Source organism: Octopus bimaculoides, chromosome 3 (genome assembly GCF_046866305.1).
Source record: "Octopus bimaculoides isolate indiv1 chromosome 3, ASM4686630v1, whole genome shotgun sequence".
NCBI lineage: Eukaryota > Metazoa > Mollusca > Cephalopoda > Octopoda > Octopodidae > Octopus > Octopus bimaculoides.
The window spans coordinates 136,411,129-136,438,256 of NC_142930.1; the positions used below are offsets into that span (position 1 = coordinate 136,411,129).

General features: G+C 33.7%; 1 protein-coding gene across 2 annotated transcripts in view; it reads right to left on the reverse strand.

The window, feature by feature from the left end:
- The window catches only part of LOC106872480 (leukocyte tyrosine kinase receptor), a 466,463-nt gene that overhangs the window by 167,324 nt on the left and 272,011 nt on the right, over window positions 1–27,128 (reverse strand). For both annotated transcript variants that reach the window (XM_089349709.1, XM_089349710.1), the window contains exon 5: window positions 20,720–20,879. In XM_089349709.1, coding sequence (XP_089205835.1) covers window positions 20,720–20,879 — 160 coding nt within the window. The remainder of the gene's footprint in view (window positions 1–20,719; window positions 20,880–27,128) is intronic.

Genomic DNA, 27,128 nt, shown 5'->3' on the forward strand with positions numbered 1-27,128 from the left:
GTTTTACCAATGAATTTTGCACTAAATATTACGTAACAGGACAATTATCTAATAACTTGGCTCATAAGAACGGGCGTGTATGGATAAAATCACGACTGCTCCTTGTTACAAAAAGAGAGGACTAAGGACTCATGGTTGTTAAATTTTGTTCTGACTGGACTTTCTGTCCCGCTCACATACATCCTCAAGGCTAACTGAAAGTGAGGAGAAATTACGAATGCCAGGAACGCGGTTGAGTCGATTTTTATACCCATAACCTCTACAAGATGCATGTGCATTTCGGTTTTCATGACAACTGTTTGCGACTGCCACCCACAGTATTCAACGTAGCTGCGTTTTGGTAGAATCACTAGTACGCAGGGCGTAAATGGTTAGCGGTATTTCGTCTGCCGCTACATTCTGAAGTCAAACCCCGCCGAGGTCGACTTTGTCTTTCATCCTTTCTGGGTCCATAAATTAAGTACCAGTGAAACAGTGGAGTCGATGTAATCGACTAGTTCCCTCCCCAACATTTCAGGCCTTGTGCCTATAGTAGAAAGGGTTATTATTGTTTATTTAACTTGGGTTGAAATTTATCAATAAAGTTCCTTTCTCTGATTTTTCTCTCGATTTCACTTGGACTGTGTAGTTTGTGGAATGGAAATATTATAAATATAAATATTATACATATTTGCTAGATGGTTATTCAAAGGTATCTGACAGACATCTGGGTCTCTAATTTGCTGCCGGTGCACACGTGAACGTTCTGATAGTGCATTTCCAGTCTGACCCACAAATAGTTCTTCACAATTCGAACATTTGATGCACTATATTAAATTTCTGATTTTGCAGTTCATATTTGCGTTTGTGAATATTTTCCCGTGTTTTGTGTTCATGTACTGGCCGGTATGTATGAATTGAAATGTGTCACATGGGCTAGCATTACGTTTAGATACAGTGAATGATTGGTCAAACTGCTAAGTTCAAACTTTGCCTTTGGTAACAATTTTTTCAAATTTTTAGGCTGTCTTTTACTAAGACACATAGCTCGATCCGTGATTACATCTTTCAATTCATTACTTTGAGCAATGATTGGTAGGTTTGCTTTGGCAATGTTGAAGATATTCTGGTGACATGGGTTGTGTGCCATTATAAAAGGCATGACTTGTTCTTGTTCTCCTCTTCTTTGGGTTGTCCTTAGTTGTTATATGGATTTTCTTATAGCCCGCTGCATGCCATTTTCAATAAGTAGATAGATAGATAGAGAGATAGATAGATAGATAGATAGATAGATAGATAGATAGATAGATAGATAGATAGATAGATAGATAGATATGTGATTGATAAATATATTTATGATTTTATCAGATCTTGAAATTTTAGTGTATTTTGGACTTTCAAATTTTCATTGGTTTCATATATATATATATTTGTTTCTGGATCCACTATTTGATAGATCTATAGTGTAGTATGGTGCTGGATTATCAAATATTTTTTTTCAGAAGAGAAGAGGTTAGACATTCTTGTGGCAATGCGAAGTTTTGAAATGAATTCATTACTGACAATCCAAGGAAAGCAAATTACATTTTAAGATATTGATTGACCCTTCCGTGCAGGCGGAACAAACATCCCAAAATCAAATATTTTTGTTTTGTTTTTTGTTTTTTCTCAAAGAAGCTGAAACTTCTACTATTGAAAACCATATGATTACAAATACGATACGATATGCAAAATATTAATAACTTTCAAATAAATTGTGCTGAATGCCTCGTTTTGTAGGATAGTACACTTACACATACTGACACACAAACATATAACTATATATACATACATATTCATATATACATATTTGTATCTAGACACACACACATACACACATATGTATATACATGTACATACATACATACATGCATGCAGGCATACATACATACATACATACATGCATGCATGCGTAACAACATAACACAAACATGGAGACACATACAAGTGTAGGCTGAACTGTGAAATCTCCCTTTCATAACTTACAGAGAATAAGTCCTGAGGTAGATTACTTCGATAAAAAAGAAAAGCATTTAAGGCGGTGATCCAGCATGGCCGCAGTCTAATGACTGAAACAAGTAAAAGACTAAACGAACGTGTGTGTTTACATAAATGTACCCATGCACACATATAAATAGAGAATGGCGAACAAAAAAGTACGGTGCTTCCATCGATAAATCTAATGGCGAATATTGGTGAGACAGATTGCAAAATATGAGCTAGGCAATATTTCCTAATTTCAGCCAAGGGAATTACAATGATTAGGGCATATCTGATCACTAAGTAAATTAGAGGACAATGAGAGCTCAATATCGATACGACTGGTAGTGGGTGGTGATGATCATGATATCGATTATTCCAACGATAATGACGGTAGTGAATATAAGATGATGGTGAGTTTGAAGATGATATTATAGTGATGATGATGATGATGATGATGATGATGGTCAACATCATCATCATCATCATCATGAAGATAATACTGTTGGTGCTGCTGGAAAGGACAATGCGGAGGCTGATGTTGATGACGGTGACGAGGATGATATGATGGCTTTGGTGAGATGATGATGATGATGATGATGATGATGATGATGATGATAGTGGGGGGTAGTGGTGGTGGTGGTGTTGGTGGTAGTAGTAGCAATGGTATTAGGAGTGATAATAAGGATGATGGCGTTGGTTTTTCATGAGATGATAATTATGGTTTTGATGATATCGACTGTAATGGTGTCGATGATAAAAATTATATGATAATTTTTATCGATGGTGATGATGATAATGTTGGCGATGGTTTTTTGAGATGATAATAATGACGATGATATTGCTATTCGTAATGATGATAACGATGATTGTGATGTTGATAATGATTGTAAGAAAACTGCTGATGATATTGGCGACGATGCTAATAACGATGATCAGAATAATGTTTCCGCAGATTTTTGCCAATTAAATATCAAAGAGAGATGACATTCTTCGAGGTCTGTTTAATTTCTATTTCTTTTGTTTCTGTGTTTGTGTTGAAAGATGTTGCTTCTGTTCTTTACGCTGATACTGTTTCACTGCTGCTTCTGTCACTGATGATAATGTGTTTGGGAAAAAAAGTGAAAGCTGAAATGGGAGAGTGGAAGAAGAAGGAGGAGGAGGAGGAGGAGGAGGAGGAGGAGGAGGAGGAGGAGGAGGAGGAGGAGGAGGAGGAGGAGGAACGGTCATTGCAACAGGTGTTGGAGATAGTTCTTTTGCTAATGATGGAGAAAGTGTTTTTGTTGATGTTCTCGTGAATGGATGAGGAAGAGTGATCGTGGTGGTAGAGATCATGGTGATTAGAGGTTAACGTTGACGATGATTATGATAACGATGATTGTATTCTTTTGTTATCCCATGATCTGAATAAGGGAACCAACATTATCAAAAATTATATGTTTTCTTTTCTTTTTTAGCTGCTGTTTTGGGGTGGTAAGCCTAAAGCCTGCAAGGAATTTTAAAAGTCTGCTTCTCTCCTAATTTACCACTTCAGATTAATGCAGTGCCTTTGTTTTTTTTTCTGTGCTGATAGTGAGGCCAAAGTTGTTAGGAGACTTTGCGCATCAATTGAAGCAGGCCTGAATGCTCCACTCATCTTGTGAAAATAATCCGTAATAATATTGCATACGGCAGTTCATATATTTCTGGATTTTACTCCAATTTGCGACTATTTAACAAAAATATTATTTGAGAAAGACAAATGAAGCTAAGTTCTCTTGATATTAAAAATGTTATGAATTAGGAAGAATTAACTCATTTTATTAAATGGCAAAGTGATCTCAGCTCTTGGAAGACTGTTGCATAGTGTCCGGCAAAGCTGCCAGCTGCATGGTTTGGAATTTTGGACAGTATCAGTACCATACCAAAACGCGTGTTCATTTCTATATGTTTTCCCTAAGATGTATAGAAATGACTAAACTCAAAAGAATAAATATTTCTTATTTATTTTTAGTTGGCGGAAGTTACAAAATGTTTCAAGGGTCTCGAGTTACGTAAGACCCTTGAGATATCGTTGATGTCTAGGTGCATCCCGCTACATGTTTTTAGTTTATATTTTTACAAATTTTTATCAACTTTATCTTTATTTCTGTTCCTCATAACAAGCCACACACTGTTTTCTAATAATACTTATCTTTAAATAAAATATTCTGCTATATACTTCAATATTGTAATTATTTAGTAGCTGCCAGTTTACCTTACAGTATTGTCAAATTATTACATTCAACCACACTAATTTCTTTCAACAGCAATCTCTTACTACATTCTAAATTTAATTACCTCCTCTTAACTCTTTCCAGTTTCACCTATTTTTAAATCACCGACATCACACGTTTGTAACTAGATTACACCTGCAATTCATATAGACGTTTGTTCTACCTTTTACATCTTAAGTCTAATTTTCATTAGGCGATTGCCGCACCACGTATGCACTCACATACAAAGTGCAGCATTAATGGGTGGTTTTAACAATTCGAAGCAACCTTTTATAAATCAAAGCCATGTACTTGCTTCTAACATAAAATCTGTTTGATGATAATGTACCTGCTTAATACAATTTAATAACTGCTCTACCACTCTTATTACTTCTGAAGTTTTCATCTAAAACAGCTATTCTCATCTACAGCATAAGTTTTCTTGCTGCCTACTTTAGGCATTTCCTCAAATATAGTGCATTAATATCAATGCCTCCACTCCTTCGCATCCAAATAAATACTAAAATCTTTTTATTGATGTAGTCCTAAGAATTCATAGTATAAGCCCAAGTGTGTATGCCTGAAATGACAAAAATATTTTTATTGGAATTTATTGGGCCACTCATACGAGGTCACAGTGAGGCGATGTTCAACATATATGTGAAATTATTCAATCGGACCACGTAAAACGAGTTTAAATATTAAGATTTTAAGTGCACAGCCATTTGAATGAAAAGCGTTTTCTAATACCATGTTATAAAGTATGCTGTAACAATAAGTTATGTATAATTCTAAATCTTTAATCCCAGATTTGTATCATATAAATCTACAGGCCAGGTAGACTTAAGTCTGATGATTAACTCGACCCTGTGTTAACACTGATTGATGTAACTTGATATCCTTCACTAGCACTTTTTTTGCGATGTCATGAATCAAGATGGTTGGTTTAGATAATGACACTACCTTTATATGTTCAAATAACTTTTGCTGTTGGGCACTCACGAAAATAAGATGTCACATTTACGAGATGATGCTAGAGGCGTTATACAGTTTGAATAAATAAAGTAATAAATATACCATAGAAAATAACTATTAACAAGTGCATGAAAGGATTCTAATTGCTTCAATTCCTTTGGCGGTTTTAAATCCGTAATCTAAATTCCTAAACAATGACGTGCTGATATTCTTTCCGTTTACAGCTGATATTCAAAACGACGGGACAATTCATCGGTCTCTAACAGAGATTGTTTGATTGATCATGATACCCAATTATAACAATCTCCTATCTTATCTACCTTGATATGAAGATTTTCAAGAGTGTTTTAAAAATAATGGGGTGGGGGCCAAATCAAATATATTATAGTAAATACTAGTATTACCAACTTCATTTCAATCAACATGTTCATCAGTGTAATTATCGTAGGAATTTCTCTCACTTCAGAACTCCTATCTGATGATGTAAATCTTTAAAGTTAATTTAGAGAAATATTTCTTGCCAGGAAGATAAAGTATCAATTAAGTATTCAAAGTCGGATGGGAATCTGAAAAAATCCTTTTATTTACACCTACTGTATACTTTTCATATATTCTGAGATTTCCATCCAACTTTAGCACAATTAATAAATCATAAGCCTGTTTACTAAATCCGAAACGAAGTCTTAAAGGATTTGAATTTTTAACCGTTCGTGAATTATTATCCTTTCTTTCGTTCTGGCTAATGGCTTAGCTATTTGTCATGCCTAAAAATAAAAATAAAACTACATGGCTTGATCCTTGAGAAGAGTTTTAACCTTAAATCTTCTTAATCTTCAAAATAGTCTTGAACGCTTCAGTCTCATGAATTAATGTTTTAATTTTATCATTTGTGTTATATTCAACAAAAATAAGATTTACCACCACTTTTCTCTAATAAATTAAATCGTCGCCAGAGTTTCCAAACATTTCAATGACCAACATCAAATCGCCTTAGTTTGAAATCACAAGTTTCAAATTATGGTTTATTTAAATCTAAAATTCTAAGTTATTATTTTTACTCATCTAACTCATGGCGTGTGTTTGCATTTCATAGTAACATTGTTTGGCATCTATAATTATGGTGCATTTTACGTCAATTTTATGAATATTTATAGAATCTTCTTTTAACTTCCTCTAATATTTTTATAGATTTACAAACTGGCCGAAGATAATTCATTTTCCCATTCCTCTTTAGCAAAAGCAGAACTTTTCTTGGATCATCATTTCATCCTCAAAATGACATTCATACTTGTTTCAGCCAACATATGACAGAGTTATAATATGAAGAACACTCTCATTTCCTATTTGTATTAATTTCAAACGGATTTCTAGTCTATCAAAATCATAAAGAAACAAACTCAGTCGCGTAACGTCTGATAATAGCATCGAATAAATTCAGTCACATGATTTTGTAATATAGGAATCTGACATTTTCAGCAATTATCATTTATTTTAGGTCAAATTGATAACATATCACAAATTTTAGATTGTTAAAATTCCTTAACTTCAAGAGGTTCCACTATTGTCAAATCTCTTAGGATGACGTTCGTACAAGATACTCACGAAAACATACCCGTAATTTTTTGTCTTTTTTGTTTTTGTTTTTTTTTTTTCCTTAGCGTCCAGAAGATCTTTCGTTCTTATTGTAGCAGCAAAATATTGCATCTAAGCCTGTTATTGTTGTATCATAAAATACTAGCGCAGATATTGATGCACATAACCATTTACATTCCGAAATTATATTCAACTGCCACACCAAGCTGTTACATAGAATAACTATCCACCTTCAATAGACATAGTCACGTACAAGCATATAGTCGAGGCCAGTGATGTACGATGCTAGACAACTGAATCTCAACGAGGACGGAGAGATATGCCTAGTTCAGATACCAGCGCTGGACCTCACTGACCTCGACTTCGCTGATGACATCACACTTGTCTCATAAAGAATCACAAATGCTCAAACTCTCCTCGCAAATCTGAAGTTGGCTGCCATTGAAGTTGTTGTCTCAATAAACCGCACGAAAACAAGGACCAAAATCATTAATGAAAGTACTGGTGTGGCTGAACTTACATATTGATCGGGGCCAATTGAGTTAGCTGCCGATTTCTGCTATCTGGGTTCGCGTATTCGCTCCACCAACACTGGTGTTGATATGATCAGCAACCGACAAACTATTTAACTTCCATATTATCAAAGTGTTTGAAAGGATGGTGAGTTCAAGGATAGCTGGCATCCTGGAGAGCCACAGTCTCTTAAATTTAAACCAACATGGCTTCTGCTGCAGTAGTGACGATCTAACACAGCTCTTACACCACATCCATGATGTCCTTAAAGCCTTGAGAACAGGTTCGAACTCTGATGTCATATATTTTGACTTCAGCAAACCGTTCGAGAGTCGATCATAATATCCTACTGTCAAAATTGTCAAATGATGGAATCCGTGGAAAAGTACTACACTACAGTATATTGTAAAGAGTAATTGTATTTTACTTTCAATGGCCATAAATTCTATGACAATAGTATTTCAATAATTTTGGGTTGGATTATTTCAATGTACACCGGTTTTTAAATAGAAATAAATCCTAGAGCATCATTTGAAACTTCTTTCAGGTGCTCCTGGTATCAAATAGTTTACTTTGGGTTGCTTTATTTCCCTAACCATCACGGTACTTCACTGAATAATGTTTCTTTAACATAACGTATGACAGTTGTCTCTTGAAGATCAATTTAAACTGGATTGTTCGTCCAGTATATTTTACAGAGCTACTTGTATTCAAACTCCTGACATTGTTTCCTTTCCAGCTTACATTAAGAATCTATTTAAAATACAGAACCTTGACCCTGTAAAATTTCATGACTCTAAGCACCACTGTCAACAGCGAATCTTATTGAGAAAAATGTTCAAATACAATAACACCGGAAATGATATTACAGCCAAGTAATGCCAGTTAATTACATAGACATATTTTTCTGCTAATACTTATCCACTTTTCGAACTTCCCTAATGAACAGCAACTGTAGTCACAGTTAACAGAAAAGACGAACAATTTAAGCCGTGGAGGGCTGTGGGGCAGTAATAACTTGAACAGATAGATAGCTCATTATCAAATGAAATTTGTTGTTGCTGTTATTGTATAACCCTAGGTCATCACAGCTGAAGGCAGTTTTCTACTTGTGAGACTACTGCCTTTATTCGTACAGAGTAGATCTAAAATTCTGTTATACAATGAATCATTTAAAAATGTAAATATTTAGCTCTTCTTTCTAGCTATAGAATGTTCATATAGAGGTTTCCTTACTTGACACTGTCTACTAAGGTTAAAATATATTAATATGTATAACAGTAACGAGATAGGGTCATGTCCCGTCGATATAAAGGTAATTATATTTTACCACCAGTTACTTAATTCTATCTCACTGGACAACGTAATTGTCAACCACTACATCAAAAATAAATCACTAGGAGCCAATCATATATCATGTACATGGTGACTTAACTTACGTTGAATACTAGTCAAATCTTACTTTAGTTCAAACAATTTTGTCTTAAAAAGAAATCAGGATAATGTTAGCCTACAATTCTATCATTAAAAGTGAAATAATAGACACTGGAACACTTTTGCTCAGGTAAGCTTGATCGAGACATGCTGGTGTTTAAACAACAGCAATTAAGATCGTTAGGTTTGCAAACAACGTTAATGTACCGAAATCTAACCGAAATCTAACCGAAATCTAACCCTCTCCAACACGGAGTGTATAATGATTATGATAGTGATCTGTAGTGTTTTTCTTAATTGGCTAACCAAAAACGTTTAAATGGAATTTTCACGAAGAAAATTGTACAGAAGCCGGTGTGCAGAAGAAAATTGTACATAACTAATTGCACTTACTGATCTTTACTGTTTGATGATAAAAAAAAAGAGTAGTCATTGTTTCCGAACACAACGTGCACGCAGGCAATGATAATAGAGAAACCTATAATTAACATCACGTTATTAAATAGAGATGATCAGGTGATGGTGTTAAATGTCTAAGCATAAGTTTCAAATAATAAACTTATTATGCTCCACTTTTTTCAACCTCACTTACATCGTCTCCAGAGTAAGGTAAACAGTACTTTGTGCAAAATTAGTTGTTTTACTTATTTTTAAAAATATATACTTATTTAATATATATAGTACGTTTACAATGTCCCTATATGTGTGTGCATGCGTGTGTGTGTGTGTGTGTGTGTGTGTGTTGTGTGTGTGAGCGTGTGTGTGTGTGTGTGTGGAAAACGTTCTTGCAAGAAAATTATATATTTCATGAGAAATATACATAATTTATTTAGAAAGAAAAGTCTCAAAGGAAAATTACATGTAATCCAATTCTCAAACTTCCAGGCCTCCAGATTCGCCTGATCATTCAGTTCTGCCATTACAGATCAAAATTGTGATCGTATTCTGAATGCTGCACGTTATCATTTATTATTTCAATAAGGGTTTGCGCTAAGTTACGAAGCTTACACGAGTTGTTCAAGAGTCTCTTCTTCACTTCTTTACTGTCTGGTTTAGATATTTTTGGTTCTGTTTACTCTTTGATGTTTTCGCAAGTGAGATTCTTCTGATTACTATGCAAGGAATCGTGAATATCAGCTGTATGACTTCTCTGAAGACCACTTCCTACGCCATTTTTACAAAGTTATCGTTGACTGGCAGTTCTATCCCCTATCGTATTCCATAATTTTGGACGTGACTTTCTTCCACATGCATTTAAAATTTTTCTAAGTATGTTCTTTTTTATCCTTAGGCTTACAAAATCTATTTTTTCCAGAATTCATTAGTTGCAAAAGTCAACTGACGATCGACATAAAATTCTACTAATATGAAATAAATCCCTGATCTCTAATGTGGTATTGAAGTTACGTTTGGTGGAAAAAGTACAACTTCAGCATGTATGTTTGAGCGGAACGAAGTGAGATTATTTGGAGGACAATCAGCAGCGTTATCAAAACGAAATGTTTCTTAGGTTCGAATTCTTCTCACTGGTTCACAAATATGTTCAACGAACCATTGGTCAATCTGTTTTTTTTTTTCCTAAATTTCCATATAACAAACTAGATACGGAAACTCCTTTCATTGCTCTTGAAATATCAGAAAGATAAACAGCCAATAGTCTAAGTTTCAAGTCTCATATGCAATTTGCTCCTAACAACATTGCTACTTTATATTCTGGTACCTTTTCCAACTTCGGAATGAATGTGTTAGAGAGTAAACGCTTTTAACGTATTATATATTCCTTTATATTAAAAATAGACTTGGCGAATATATATCTAACTGTATAGTTCTGTCCAATTACGCAGGAAATTGCGATATTAACATTTGTTGATTCCACTGATATCTGAATGCTGAGATTTTATCGCTTCTTGAAATTTTCAAAACATCCACGAGAGTCAGCAGACGTTTGAGTTACTTCTTTGGGTTTTTTTCTTATTTCAAGTGACTTAATAAATTTGACTCCTTTTGCTGAGTATCGCGTGAAAAAAGTTGCGAGTGACAGATACTGTACCATATCAGACACTGTAACATTTTTTCTCCATATTTCCCATGATTTATTTCATGTGTGCAGTGCGTCAGTTAACAATACGCTGTGTTGACATGATGCCCTGTGTTAGCTTAGAAATGTTGTTCTCACTTGAAATTTTATTTTGTCAGATCAATTCAGTATACAGTTCTATATTTAAGAGATGAGGTGTTATGTACATTATTCACATTATTTATATTTGACGGATATTTGTCCTTATCTTTTTTTGTTGTTAACACAACGTTTTGGCTGATATACCCTCCACATGGCGCAGTGGTTAAGAGAACGGGCTACTAACCCCAAGATTCCGAGTTCGATTCCAAGCAGTGACCTGAATGATAATAATAATAATAATAACCTCGAAAGATACCATAGAAATGAGAACCCAAGTTCGAAATTTCCCCAAGACACCTGATGAAGGCTGGAGGGTATATCAGACGTAACGTTGTGTTAACAACAAACAAGATGAGGACAAATATCCGTCAAATGTAAATAATGTAAATAATAATTCATTATAGTTTTCAAATTTGACAATGCAGACCAAAATGATTTCACAGCAACGTTTTTCTTTTATTACTTTTATAATCTTTAGTTTGGCATATAATGATATTGCATTACGCTGACATGTCATGATAGGACAACAAGATTAAAGAATTGTTTTTTTTTTTTTTTCAGTTTATCATAATTTTTTTAAATTTCTAAAAGTTGCCAGAGATGATAGTATATATCATGAGTAAATACTCCAGGACACGAAAAAAAAACATGTGTGACTTATTGATTGTTTTCTTATGTTCGAAAATGATTCCATATAAAGATGTTCAATTTAAGTGAGAAATTCAGGGGTGAAAAAATAATGAAAAAGAAATATTTTTGCAATCTTTACAGCTAATTATCTCTCAAAATGAAGCTTCGTTAAACAAAGTTTTGTTCCCAAAGGAAATGTAAAATGAAGTATTGATGATTTGTGATATATCATATTCTCAAGGTGTCGATACCTAAAACTTCTTCATCTAAGTGTTTAATTTAAAGCAAACAACAAAGAATACACATCAAATACACCAATCAAAGGGAGGGAATAAGAGATCGTTCCTTGCTCACTGACACATCTGATTAGTAGAGCCTGTTAACATTGTATATAAAACGGATATTCTTTTAGATAAAATTTATTTGCTGTTAAGTGTCCAACTAGATAAGTCACAATATCGAATTTGACACTTCAAAGAAGTGAGTAGAAAACGTGATTGGCTCGAGGTTCGGATTTAATTTCTAAAGCATGCATGTATAAAATAATGCAGTTAAGTCTAGATTGGTAATATATAGAGATAATTTTCACAGAGTCAAGTACCCGCTGCTAATGGGTGGAGAAATTGTATGTAGTATGTATACTGAATAATAAAATTAGTTTTACATATATGCTTAAATCAAAAGGATAATATTTTTTCATAAGAAGAGACTGGAAAATACAAAAATATCCTTGCTTGATTTGACGGCTTTGATTGAAATGAAAAACACTTTAAATAGCATTTGAGGTTACGGAATCTGAACGATCGAAACCTGTAGTATAGTGTAATATTGTGTGTGTTTGTGTGTGTGCGCGCGTGTGGGTGCAGGAAAGATATTTTGAATTGCTTCTAATGTCGCATGCAATAATGTTTCCAGCAACATTTTAGTATAAATTTCTTTTAAATCATGCCCAAATTCAGGCATCTTGGAGGTGATGATGAAAAGGAGAAGGAGGAGGAAGATGACGACGGCGATGACGAAAGCAATGACGACAACGACAACAACAACGATGATGATGATGACAACGACGACGACGACGACAATGATGTTGAATAATGATGATGGAGGTGATGACGATGCTGATGATTACAGTTGTGGTTATTTTAGTGGTCATGAAGATTATGATGATGATGAATATTAATATTATTGTGAATAATAAAATGAATAAAGATGAAGATTAGAATCCGTTGGAGATGGAGACGGAAGAAGAAGCAAAAGAAGAAAAGGAAAGAAAAGGCAGATGAAATATGAAGCGATTACGATTTCAATCCATTAGAAGATTATAATCAAGTATTTGTAATTCTGCCTAAGTGACAATCTAACAGATGTCTCTATGTCTATTCGTTGAGAAAGTATGCGCGTGCCTTTGAATACATGAGAAGAGAAATTTATAAAGTTTAAAACTATGATTGTATAGATACATACATAGATAATATCTACAAGCAAACACATGACGAAAATAGAGTAGAAAAGAAAAAGGTTATAGATATGAGCAAGTAGAAAGTCGAAAACATTTTCAGAGATAAGGATTAAAAGAGAGACAGTCATCAGAAAGAGTCTGATGCAAGCAGACGAAGATCGAAACATCTGTCTGTCGTTAGAAGTTATCTTGTATATAAATTAAGTAAACAATATCTAATAGATTTTGTATTTAAAAAAAAGTAAAATAATAATCACACACATACACACTCACGCAAACGTGCACACACATACACACACCATCCTACCATAAATAAAACACACACATACTCATATACACATGCCACACACGCACACATACAGACATACACATACATATGAACCATCACACACATACGTTTGCTTACACACACACACACACACACACACACACCACAAGGATATTTAAAACAACACACCCACTCAGACAGAGAGAGACACACACACTCCAACCCTCACACAAAACACTCCCACGCACACACACAGATGCACACATACATACACACACATACGCACACATACGTACACACCCTCACACATACATACGGTTGCTCTCACACACACACACCACAAGGACGATCAAAACAACACATACATACTCAGACAAAGAGATATACGCACCCTCTCACGTACACACACCTAACATCCCCACCGACACAAAAAACACTCAAACACACACTCATATACACATTCCACAATAAACTCTGGGACCAATAAAAACAGCACACACACACACACACACACACACACACACGGACACAAACACACATATATACACCCACACATAGAGATGTGCACAAAACCAGTCCCAAAAACCAGTGAACCATGACAGACTAAGTCACAGACCAACCAAAAATTTAAAAAATCCTTTTTAACTCTTCTTCCCTCCCACCCCAGCTAGCCAGTCATACTGTCTCTTAAGACTGCAAAACATTCCCTCAATATACACAAGAGAAAAAAGCCAGGTCAGTTCCTCCTCAACTTTATTCGATTATCAAAGAATATGTATATGTATTTTTCCATATATGTATTTTCATACACTGTTTTTAACATTTTCATCTTATTATCAGAGAATGTGTGATAATAAGTATGTAACACTACAAAGTTCATACAAAGCTTTATACTTTAAATATATTTTATCATCAAAGAATGTATATATGCATTTTAATACTCAAACTGTTTTTTAACATTTTTTATTATTCTCAAAGACTTTTGATAATCTTTTTCTAAAAAAGTGAAACCGGTTAAGTAAATAAATATCTTTAAAATAAGTGCATTTTCAAACCTTCTTTCATATATATTTCCACTCTTACGGTATTCCACAACTTTACTTTATTATATATATATATATACTGAAATGAATTGGACATATAGCATTTCGAACATTCACAAGCGTACAAGTTGTATTGACTCGTAAATTTCAACTGAAATTGATAGAACCCCTGCATACACCACGAAAGAAATTGTAAAAATAAGAATTCCTTCTGTCCATCTTTTTCTCTTTCTTTTCTACCGCCTCTTTTGATAAAAACTCAATATGAGTCATTAGTCATGTTTGTTTGTTATGATCTTCATTGAATATTTATACTTATATTACTGTCTCACCTTGTGAACCTCAATGAAGTTTCAGTGAACAGTTGATAATTTAAACATGATTTCCAAATTTTACCTTATAACTTTAAATCTCCTTAACTTTTTATTTATATATGTATACCACTGATAATTAAAAAAAAAATATCGAAACCGGTTTGGCATTTGAATAAATGTATTACAAAATTTGAAAACCAATGCACGTTTTGAGATTTAGGTGCATTTTAAAACTCCCAAAACGCATTCACCTACATTTTTCCACCGTAGGAATATACTCCTCTCCATACATACATATATACATACATAGACACACACATACGTGCGCGCACGCACAAACACACGCGACCGAACGCAGCGTCACCAATCTGTAAGTAGTTTTCGCAACTTTATATTTTCCGACGCTACTCTATCTCTTTCTCTTCCTCTTCAATTTTCCCCCTCTCGTTCTTCCTCTGTTTACTACTACGTATCTCTCTTTACCCCTCTCGTTCTTCCTGTTACTACTACGTATCTCCTTTTCCCCCCTCGTACTTCCTCTCTTCCTCTTTTCCTCTCGTTGCTCACCTATTCTTCTACTTCCTCCCTTTGTTTCTCCCTCTATCATTCTCTCTCTCTCTTCTCCTTACACCGGCATGGTCACATGCTTCCGGTCAATAATCCTTTTCTTCCTTGGCTATCGCCGAGCAAACACACGAACTTACTTCGTCCCCACTTTCAAGTTCGTGCCTCACAGCGTTCATACACATAATTTTTCCCGTCTGGCCGTATAGCCTTTTCTGTTTGTTTTCCTGTCTTGTTTTTTGTCCGCCACTACATTCCTCCATGGCAAGGTTTAATTTGTGTATACAAATTTAATTTGCGGTCCATGGGAAGAGCCGTTTTAGCGATGCGTCCTACCCAGCTCTTCGAAACGCCGGTGTTAAAACGGGGGTAGCTGATGAAGAAGAATGTTCTCTATGTGGCTTGTGTGTTTTCTCGTCTACGTTTTGTTTGCAATGTCCTGTACCCAGATATGCACCTATAGATACAGGTGGATGTCGGTATGCACATACCTGTACCTATATATGCATATACTCATTTACTATTTGTTTATATATATATATATATATATATATGTATGTGTGTGTGTGTGTGTGTGTGTGTGTGTGTGTGTGTGTGTGTGTGTGCATATATACATATATATATATATATATTTCAGAGAAAATGAAATATATATAATGAAGATCAATGGAAAAATGAGTGAAAATAAATGAAAAAAATAAGCGAAAAAAATTATTAAACACATAAAGGTATATAGGTGAACGAGAAGATAGGAATAACAGGAAGCGTATGAAAGGATTTTATTGAGTTTGCACCTACATACGAAAATATAGTACATATGCGGCACCCAAAATAGTTAATGATATCAGAACAGAGCACTTTTGCAACAGTCATTGAATAAAGGACAATTTAAACATTTCACACAGAAAAACTAGAAAGAATGATACAACACAATTTATATTGTGTTGTATTGTGTCAAATTCTAAAATATTCAAATACACTTCGTTTTAAAAATAGTAAGTATACTAGACAATGAATTTCAAATACAAATAGATAAAATTTCATCACAAATTTTCATTAAAAATATATATCAAAGGTATTAGCCTGAATGAAATACACACACACACACACACACACACACACACACATACACACACACGCATACAAACAAACAAACAAATACACACACCTGTATGTATCTATATACATGAAATATAGAATGCAACTACATTATAATACACACGTCATTTATCTAATATACATACATGTGTGTTTATGTGTAAGATATATATATATATATATATATATATGCGTGTGTGTGTGTGTGTGTGTGTTCATACATATAGATAGGAAAATATTTTCCTCCTTTTCTGCTTCATATCTATAGTCTCCCTTCGGGATAGTTGGAACAATCGATACAGAATTTATAAAATGATTCTTCGTTTGTTACAGCGAAATGTAGAGCAACATTAAAGACACAAAGAGGGAGAGAGAGAGAGAGAAAGAGAGAGAGAGAAAGAGAGAGAGAGAAAGAGAGCGTGTGTGTGTGTAGTTCGTGTATTTCACTCTGTGAAAACCATCGGAATAAAATACGAGCAACAATGAGATGTGAGACGTATATCGCTTCTCTTCTTTCATGAGGGAGGAAATTTTATAATCCTTTCTAGTGAAGGCACAAGGCCTGAAATTTGGTGCGGAGGGGACTAGTCAATTACATTGACCCCAGTGTTTTACTGGTACTTAATTTATTGACCCCGATTGGATGAAAGGCAAAGTAGACCTCGGTTGAATTTGAACTCAGAACGTAACGACAGGCGAAATATCGCTAAGCATTTCGTCTAGCGTACTAACGATTCTGCCAGCTCGTCGCCTTAAGAAATGATATAATAACCTGGGTTTGTGTTTCAACAGGATATACCTTACAAGTACAGGTGGAGGACGGGAAGCAACGTAGGGAATTGAAACAGATATTTTACATGGATTCCATTGATCAAAGTCCTTGGGTGCTGCAGCGTAAAGTTAACATTGCTTTGATTTGAACCCAGAAATATGTCATTGAATCAACCTTAAAACGCTTTAAAAAAGAGTAAATGCCTTTCTATGTTGCAAGTGAAATATTTAAATGCGTCTTGTACAGTACTATACATTGACTCATTCTATGCTAATGAAGGCTTGAAATACAGTTGGCAATATCATTCTCGTTTCTCGATGTTACACTTGTATAGTCGCTCGTTAATGATAAAGCTTTCCTTCTCAGAGGTGGCCATAATTTTAATTGATTGATAATTAAAGATTATTTTTCCTACACTTCATTAAATATATTTACATTATTAATATAATAATATACTAACAAGCATTTAGCTATCAAGTGTAATGTTGGATTTTATCTGTTTCTTATACAGGATGCATGTTTTTTGAGGTCATTTATAGGAATGAATTTTTAAAAAAAGACGCATATCTCATCAAAATGACCTGTATTTCGAAACAAATTAGTACAAATAATTTTGAAGATCCTATTATCAAACATATTCGATGGTTGTTTCGTCAGATTATATGCTATCATGAGTGTGTTGATTGCCCTCTCTCTCAGCTAACTCCCTTACGTAATAGTCCATACGTAACTGAGGACTGGTGAGATAGAAGGGCAGGTATCTAAGAAAAAGTGATCATGAAGTTTGGTACACATCCATGCTTGGGCTGTTAGTGTCCTATGAGACTGTACAAAGTCTTGCTGGAAGGTGTAGGTGTTGTTGAAAGACGTTGGGAATTCGGACTACCCATGAACTCAAATTTCTCCAACACCTTTATGTAGACATAGTATTGACATTGAAGATCATTATATATATATATATATATATATATATATATATATATATATATATATATATATATATAATGTATGTATCCATATCTGCTTGTGTATGTATGTTTAAATTTGTTTATTGAATAGGCAGTTGTGTTTGCATTTATATTAGACTGTGTGTATTTATGTTGTATGCCCATATATATGTATAACCCATACATATTTAAGTGAGTGTACATATGTGTGTGCGTGCATGTACGTACATGTATATATGGATATATATGTAAATATATGTGTATATATCGTTGTATGATTAATATATGCATGTACATATGCATATTTGTGTGTAGGTATATATATGGCTATATGTATGCATACGTGTCTATAGGTACATACATATATGCATTCCTATGTACATGGAATTATTTTGTTACGTGTTAATCTGTAATCTGATACCTGATTCAGAAAGTAACTTATTGAATGCTGAAATATTTGAACAGATGGAGGAAAAGGTATGAATGGGCAGAAGCAAGTCTTTGTTTAGGAAGGAGAGAAAAGGTACCCAATACAGTGTAGAGTACAATAACTTATACTGTTGGTACTTCTTGGGTTACAACTCAGAACATTTTCCTGTTCCTCTACGGAATATGTTAAATAAGAAACTTCAATTAGCAACGTAACATACAAAATCTCCTCCTATCTATCTATTTATATGTTTGTAAGTATTTCTCTTCGCTAACGGCCATATAAATGCTTTATAGTATGAAGTGTAGTGCCATCTGTCATAGTTTCGCTTCCGAATCCCAACCGTGGTTGAATTTGTCGTTGATTCCCCTGGCAATGGATAATTATTAGTCATACACAGAATACGATTAAATCTAGACTTTCCTACGATTCAATCTAGACTTTCCTACCCCACGTGAAAGGAAACGTTTATCATTATCCTAAGGAGAATAAACAGAGGTCTGGGAAAACTGTGAGCGCGTCGAACAAAATCTTTAGTGTTTTTTGAGTGGGGGGGGGTCCTCTTTACGTTCTGAGTTCAGAATCAACTTTGCCTTCCCTCTTTCAAGTTCAACAAAAACAAGTACCAGACTGATATATACGAATAACCCATCCTCCTAAATCTACTGGCCGTGTCTCGAAATCTGAAACTATTATCTGAATGAGAGTGGAATGGTAGAAAGTGAAATGTTGTAAGCCAGATTACCTAGTTTCATATTGTTTCATTCATAAACTGTTCAAGTAAAAATCCTTCTTGTGCTCGATTAATGTTTAATTATGAAAATGTCAATGGAAATGAGAGGAAAGAATTGACAAAACTAGCTCCACTTCACATTTGTTTACGTATTAAAAAACTGTGGAATTTGTTACGGGCTTCCATCTACCTCATTAGATTATTTTAGTGAAGATAGATTCCAAAATGCTTGATGGCATTTTGCGTACAGATAGTTCAACATGAAGTACTGTGACATTTATGCATAATATTTTCCTTTATCTATTGCTTTTTTTTTTTCTTTTGCATTGTCTCATTTTGACATCTCATTTAATGAAATAATATGATAACAAATACAATTAATTTCTTCAGCTTTTCATAATATTTTTTCGACGGCAAATGTGTCATTTTCATTAGACCATTATGTCATATTGTTCTCCTACATGATTGTCGCAATGTATACTTAGATATCTTGACACTGTTATTTCAGTTATTATGCATCTAGAAAAATTAAGCGTCCTTGTTCGGTTTTTGTTGTCACAAGCAGTCCTTTCACAGAACAGCATTTATGATATTAAACGCTGTCATCAGCCCCGGGAGCATTTTATCTGATTACTTTCTGCTTCATCTTCCATCAACGAATGCACATTGTAGCCCCATGGTATTTAATTTAAGTGGTACGACATGCAGGGAAAATAATTACCATGTATTAAAATGCTGATCACTTCTTTGTCCGCACATGCGCAGACACATTGACTGTCACATAAGCAAACATACATTCTTAACAATATATATATATATATATATATATATATATATATATATATATATATATATATATATTAAGGGCATTACTATACATAAATGCCTCACGCTAGGAGGGACTCTTAAAGTCAATACTACCATAATAAAACACATTGTACCGAACGCGAGGGAATGCAACTCTCGATGCGAGCTTCCTAAAATCAGACTCAGCTGCATATCATATGATTTTGTAATTAGTGCACAAGATGCACATTTTACTAGTCAGTGCAAGCATAGTGAAGACACATAAAAATAAACAAAATCAACATACCAGACGAACACCACATGTGGCATTTATGTATAGTAATGCCCTTTATATATATATATATATATATATATATATATATATGTATATATATATATATATATATATATATATCTGTAAACATATGTGACACTTATTCAGTAATCATGATAAAACTCCGAGTTTCGGATGCTAGGGTGGGAGCCCACGCCAACATCTCTTCAGTTATCTGGCCAATTAAAAATTCCTGTAAAAAATGACTGTTAAAAACAAAGAGAAATTACTGTGCAGTGACAAAACGCGTCTAAAACTGCGTATATTATTGCATGCACGCATATATCCATATATGCACGCACATATCTCTATATACGCACGCATATATCTACATACGCACGCATCAACACATATATATATTTCACATCAACACAAACTAAAAGCAAAGCAGAAATGCAACGTAAATATTACTTACAGAACAAGCATCTTGACCTTTCTGACCGATCAAGATATTGAGTTTTGTACCTTCAGATAAATGAAAGTACGCCATTGCATATGGAGCTAACTGCTTCGCTTCACGTGACTGGTGTAGTGGAGCTATTGCCCTGCCACCTTCAGCACCAAGAGCCAAAATACTGAAATGATATGAATAGGAAAATATCAGTCACATATATCTTTGTCATCGCTCTCTCTCTTTCTCTCTATTTCTTCATATATACATGTGTGTATGCTTATGTGTGAGTGCATGTGTGTGCTTGTGTGTGCGCGCATATATATATGTATGTATACGTATATGTATATACATAGATATGTATGTGTGTGAATATATAGCAATAGATATATTGATAAATATGTGTGTGAGTGTGTATGTGTGTGAGTGTGTATGTGTGTGAGTGTGTATGTGTGTGTGTATGTGTGTGCTTTATGTTAAGCTATATATTAAAACAACTTAACATGAAACTACTACTGAATAATACATTAACTATTACGTCGGAAAGTTGACAGCAACTTCGAAACTTTAGCTTGCTCAGTGTACACAGTTTATGTGTATACGTGTGTGTGTGCCTATATGCCTATTATATTTTAAGCTGAAATTATACAGACTGTGATTATTAGTTTCATAATTTACCAACTTTATATCAATGTGTGTACTGTTTTTAATAATTTTCTACTCATATACTGGATAAATATATATATATAAAATCAGTTGAATATACCCGTTAAGGAGAAACAAGCATTTCAAAATACTTGGAACATTTTTTTAGAACGTAGATCCATGTACTATATGATATTCACTTCTCACATACCTCAAAATATTTCAACAGGCTTATATATTTGTAGAAACAAAATGGTGGCAACTCAAAAAGTGTTTAAGGTGGACACACGATAAATCAATAAATCTCTGAAAGCTGTCTTAACCTTAGTTAACCTGTTTATAAGATTTGGCATGTAGATATTTATGAATAATAGTCTTAGGGCTTCCTAGTTTTGTAGAAAATTATATTAAGAGCTGAAACTAAATTTTCATTATTTCTATTAAAATTTCAATATTTATGATTCTTCGGAAAGTGTCAGTTGTGATAATTAAAGATGTGCTTAGCAATATACGTATTCAGATAATGAAACCCAGGAAGGCATTGAACCAAATGATTTCCTATTTATTATATATGTGAGCTTTTATATTATTTTTAGACGTAATTTTCTTTGACGTTTTGTATATTTTATTTGCATACTGAAAAGATGAGACTTACTACATGTATATATATGTATATATATGTATATATATATACACATACACACACACACATATACATATATATATATATATATATATATATATATATATATATATATATATATATATGTATATATATTATTGTGTCTGGGAAGAGTTATTCGCTTTTAGTGCATTAATACTTAACACACTCACCGGTTTGATTTCCACTCATTTACTTATTTATATTTTCTAAAATTTTCGTTGTATCTTGCAACCTCTTTAATAGTCATTGACTCTGTCCGTTATTAGAGCTGCGTTCTTTTTGTTTGTTTGTTTGTTTGTGGCCATGAGTGTGCGTCAGTGTGCATCTGTATACATATATGTATGTATGTACTTGTGTATACATGTATACGTGTCGACGCCTATTGAAGAAGTTGCAAGACGCAATAAAAAATTTTAGGAAAAAGAAATAAGGGAGTGGAAGTCGAACCGGTGAGTGTTAAGTTATAATGCACTAAAAGAGAATGGTTCTCCCTAGGCACAATGAAATATGCTTCAACACATGAATTCACATAAAGAATCTTGCAAACCAAATACAAAAACTTCAGATATATATATATATATATATATATATATATATATATATATATATATATGGAATTTACAGGAAAACAAAAGACGATGACAGGTGTATAACAATAAACATGTGTACTAGTTTAACGCTCGGGAAAGTCAGAGAGTCTTTTTACGTTTCGCGCCAACGCTCTTCAACGGAAGGAACACGAGGAAATATACAAAGAGAGAATAAAAAAAAATTTGAAGCTAGGAATTAATTATGGCGGCTGATTTATTGATAATAAGGTGAATGGAGAATTTGAACATTCAAACTTTATTTTTATTTACAGGTGGTTTATTCATGATAATTGTCTGACATGTGTTTCGATCGCATTAATTGTATATTTATATGCAGAGATTTCTGAATTATTAATACGATCTCTTTCAGCATGTATACATATTACGTTTGAAGAAAACACACTCACGTTGATAAAAGTTCCAATGAAGGAGCCTTGAATTTATGTTAGAGTCCGGCTCTTTCTCTATTGACAAAAAAATACAGAAATGAAACTGATTGATAACATACATACATACACACATACATATATATGAGTGTTTGTGTATGCGTGTGTATTAAGTATATTCAACCACTAAAATTTTATTTCCTTCCAATGACGGGACGAGTGTTAATATAATGCAATTTTTTGATATTTTATATACATTCACTAACGTCAATTTACTTCAATTATATGTACACCCAATACACAGAATTGCATTTACTGAGCAACAAACGTCAGATACAGCTTTAAAAGATTACCGGTATTTTCTTTTCTCCTATTTGTCAAGTTCTAATATGAATTCTCCAGATATCTCTCTCGACCTATCAATGTGAAGGATTACACGAATTCTACCTTCTTATCTTGGGGATTAGAGAGTGAACTTTCAGGACATCGACACATTATACATGAAGAACGACTATAATGTCTCACTCTCCTGATTTCTCCGTTTTTCTGCTTACAATCACCGGTTCATCTCTTATTTTATTTATCCACGTTTTTTTTTTTTTGTATGAACTTAATTATATTACAGTCACTTTGTGTTGAATAGCTTTTGATCTACATAACATATTGCTAAAAGCAATTTTAGATCACCATACATATATGCACGCGCGCGTGTGTTTATGCATACACAAAGAGAGAAAGTGTAATCATGTGAGCGAAAGCGTATAGGAAGTTGATAGATGGATAGAGATAGTTTTGTCTGTTAATATATATTCGCAAATTCTATCACTATATATAATCGTAATTGTTAATTTTCTTTTATTGAACAAAGCCAGGTGCGAGGTGGCGGCGTCGTGTGTTGGAACTGACGCATTGACATCTATTTCTGTGTCCAATAAGATTCATTGCACATAATTAACAAATTACGTCATACAAGGGACAATAATGACTTATATGTACATAATCTTTTAATGACACGTGCATAATAAAAATAAATCAAAATTGCAATCACTAACTCACATGCACAAATGCACGCTTACTCATATGTGTATGTGTTGTGCGAGATTACGACGCCCCCTGGCGAGAATGGACTGGACCACTGCATATAAATAGTAGCAGTCCGAGTAACTGAGGTAGTACGTGCTAATTCCACAGTTCGTGTGTTGGTGGTACAAAGTTGGAGTTCAAAGTTTACAGTTCGGGTTAGCGTGTTAGATTGTTGGTTCTTAAAAGATTGTTGTTACGTATCGTGTGGTTACTGCTGTTTGTTTCGATTATATTGTTATTACACTGCGTTTATCCATAAGGATATAACAGTATGTATGCACGTCTATTTATCTAATGTTAGTTCGGGATTCCTAGCCAATGGAAAAAGAGTCGGTATTTGGTATGTCGCCTGGATCCAAACTCCTCCATTGAAATTTCAACAACATCATCAGAGTAGTTGTGCATGTTTATGAGTATATATGCAAGTACTTATAGATAGAGCATGTACATATCTGTATATTTTGTTTTGAAGTTTTGATAGATTTTACTCCAGATTCATTGTACCACTTATTGCCATAAGGCTTCCCAATTTTCAAGAGCGATATGATGATCACGCCAATAATTCTTTTATACAAGATTTACAGTCATGATCTTGGAGCTTAATCTTTTGCACAAAGTTACCTCTGATTCATAGAATGAACCATGCTGATTGTGTTTGGAGGTATAAAAACTACTAGGACTTTATCTTTCAGATGATCGAGGTCGAATAGCGATTTGGTGCATTATCCCCAAGAAGCAAATTTAATTTTCAAGACAGCCTGACAATATTCTTTCACACCTGGACCGAAACATGAAGTAAGTAAGTTAATCTTGGAACATTAATTTTTCTAATTAACCTTGTTTTGGTTGGTATCCTTTCATAACTACTTATATCACACAATAACCAATAACCTGAGCTTCACTTGAAGAATTACAATTATTTTATTGTTGCATGTGTTAAAGACGAAAAATTAAGCCTTTAAAATTATCCATCCACATAAAAGGCTACAGCGAAATGAAGAAAAATATTTGGTGGTTCACAACTAAGCAATAGCTGCTTTGGAAAAATGAAAGAAATATAGAAAACGACTGGTGGTTGTGTTTGAAGGCATTATCAAGACACTTCTAAAATATAATAGTATTGGTTTCAACACATGATCTCGGATCAAAATTCTTGCAAAGCAAATTCAAAATATATATGTATTTATATAATAATTCTTGAAATCTAATGTCTTCAGCGCTGCTATCCAGGAACAGCCAAGAATTCGTCATTCTCGAAGTGAAAATATGTTGTTATTGTTATGGGTGTGTGAGTGAGTGTACGTATGTGGATGTATGTGTGTGTGCGTGAGAGAGAGAGAGAGAGAGAGAGAGAGAGAGAGAGAAAGAAAGAAAGAAAGAAAGAAAGAAAGAAAGAAAGAAAGAAAGAAAGAAAGAAAGAAAGAAAGAAAGGGAGAAAGCGTGTCAGTGTGTGTTTCTTTTGTGCGTTTGTGTGCATGTATATGATGTGTGTATGCTGTGTAGTTTTCACCTGTTGACAGGTAGAATTCATAAAGATTTTGCCCTCGCTAATCTAATTGCAAACTTTATACACTGCTCCCGAAAGCGACTTGTATAACATTTTGACGTAACTATAGGTTTTAATAGATTAATGTCAGTATTTTGTTATTTGGAGAAAACACGAAAATGCGTTATAGGCAAGTCATCCCGTTGACAGTAAAGAGATGTTAGTAAACTGCGTTGTTTTATTTATTATCGAATATTTTATTAATAAATTACAAGATATTTCTTTTATGCCGACAAAACCTGATTTTTTCCTTACAAAAGGAACAAGCTTTGCTTTTTCTTCTTAACTTCAAATGCTTCAGCGAATATTGACAATGAAATTATAGACATGTCTCTTTTCTATATGCAAAAGGTGAACATTTTATATTTTCCTCTGTTTTATGAATAAGGCAGGATTATTTGATTGTATAAATGTGTGAGCGCGCGCGTGTGTGTACGCATGTATACGTTGATTTTCGATTAGATACCGAATACATTCAAACCACCACTATCAGCCTTATATCATGACAGTCACACAGTCATAAGGTGCGAAATGTAAAGAAATTCAATTTCCCTTTTCTTTTAACAGTTATAAGGCATTAACATAAAATTCTCTTTGTCACACTTCAATTATTCAAGCTCCACGTTCATATACTGAGATGTCTTCGTGGATCTAGCTGTCAAATTCTCGATTCTTTCGTTAATATTGTATTGAAATACAAAACTGCAGAGTTGTAAATACAGTGATGCACTGGGCTGTTTCTCCACGTATTTAGTTTCGTTCCTCTGCTCTATTTTACAGGTTAGATAAAATAATATCAGTTACTGGCATAAATTTTGTCAATTAAACACTATATCTGTGAAGTTGTGGTATTATCCCATTGTTTAGATTCAATGATAAACATAGAAACATTGAAATACTGTGGATTAGGAGGTCGTTTCTTATTTGGATAAAGTAAAAAAGTTTCACTTTCCAGTTCCTCAAGCTTGAGTTTAAAGACATTGAAATTTATATAAATATATCATTTCTTAATCCCTTTAAAATAGGGAGGTTTTATGTCTAACTTGGGTACACGCTAAACAATGTATAGTTTAATGTCCTATTTTTTCTCATGTATACCCCAAAGTAATTGAAAGTATCAATAACCCGTCTTACATATATTTATACGTTTATATATATATGTGTGTGCGTGTGTGTGTGTGTGTGTGTGTGTGTGTGTGTGCGTGTGTATTATACAATTTTATTAAATATTTTATACACAGGATAAATTCATGACAAAAATTAAATAATAAATAGAAGTAATAATCAGCAACTACTCAAGAACAATTGAGTGTGTTCACAGCCAGTACAAAATTTGCTAATGCATACCTGGCTTCGATACTGCACTTCCCTGCTCCCAAGCAGTTACATTTGAAAATAAAATGGAAATAGAATGTGTACTTATTGAAACTCATCTTTAAACTATTTGTTTTAAATAATTAATCCACAAATCTCCATATAACAAATAAATATTACAATATTTATATGCTGAACATATACA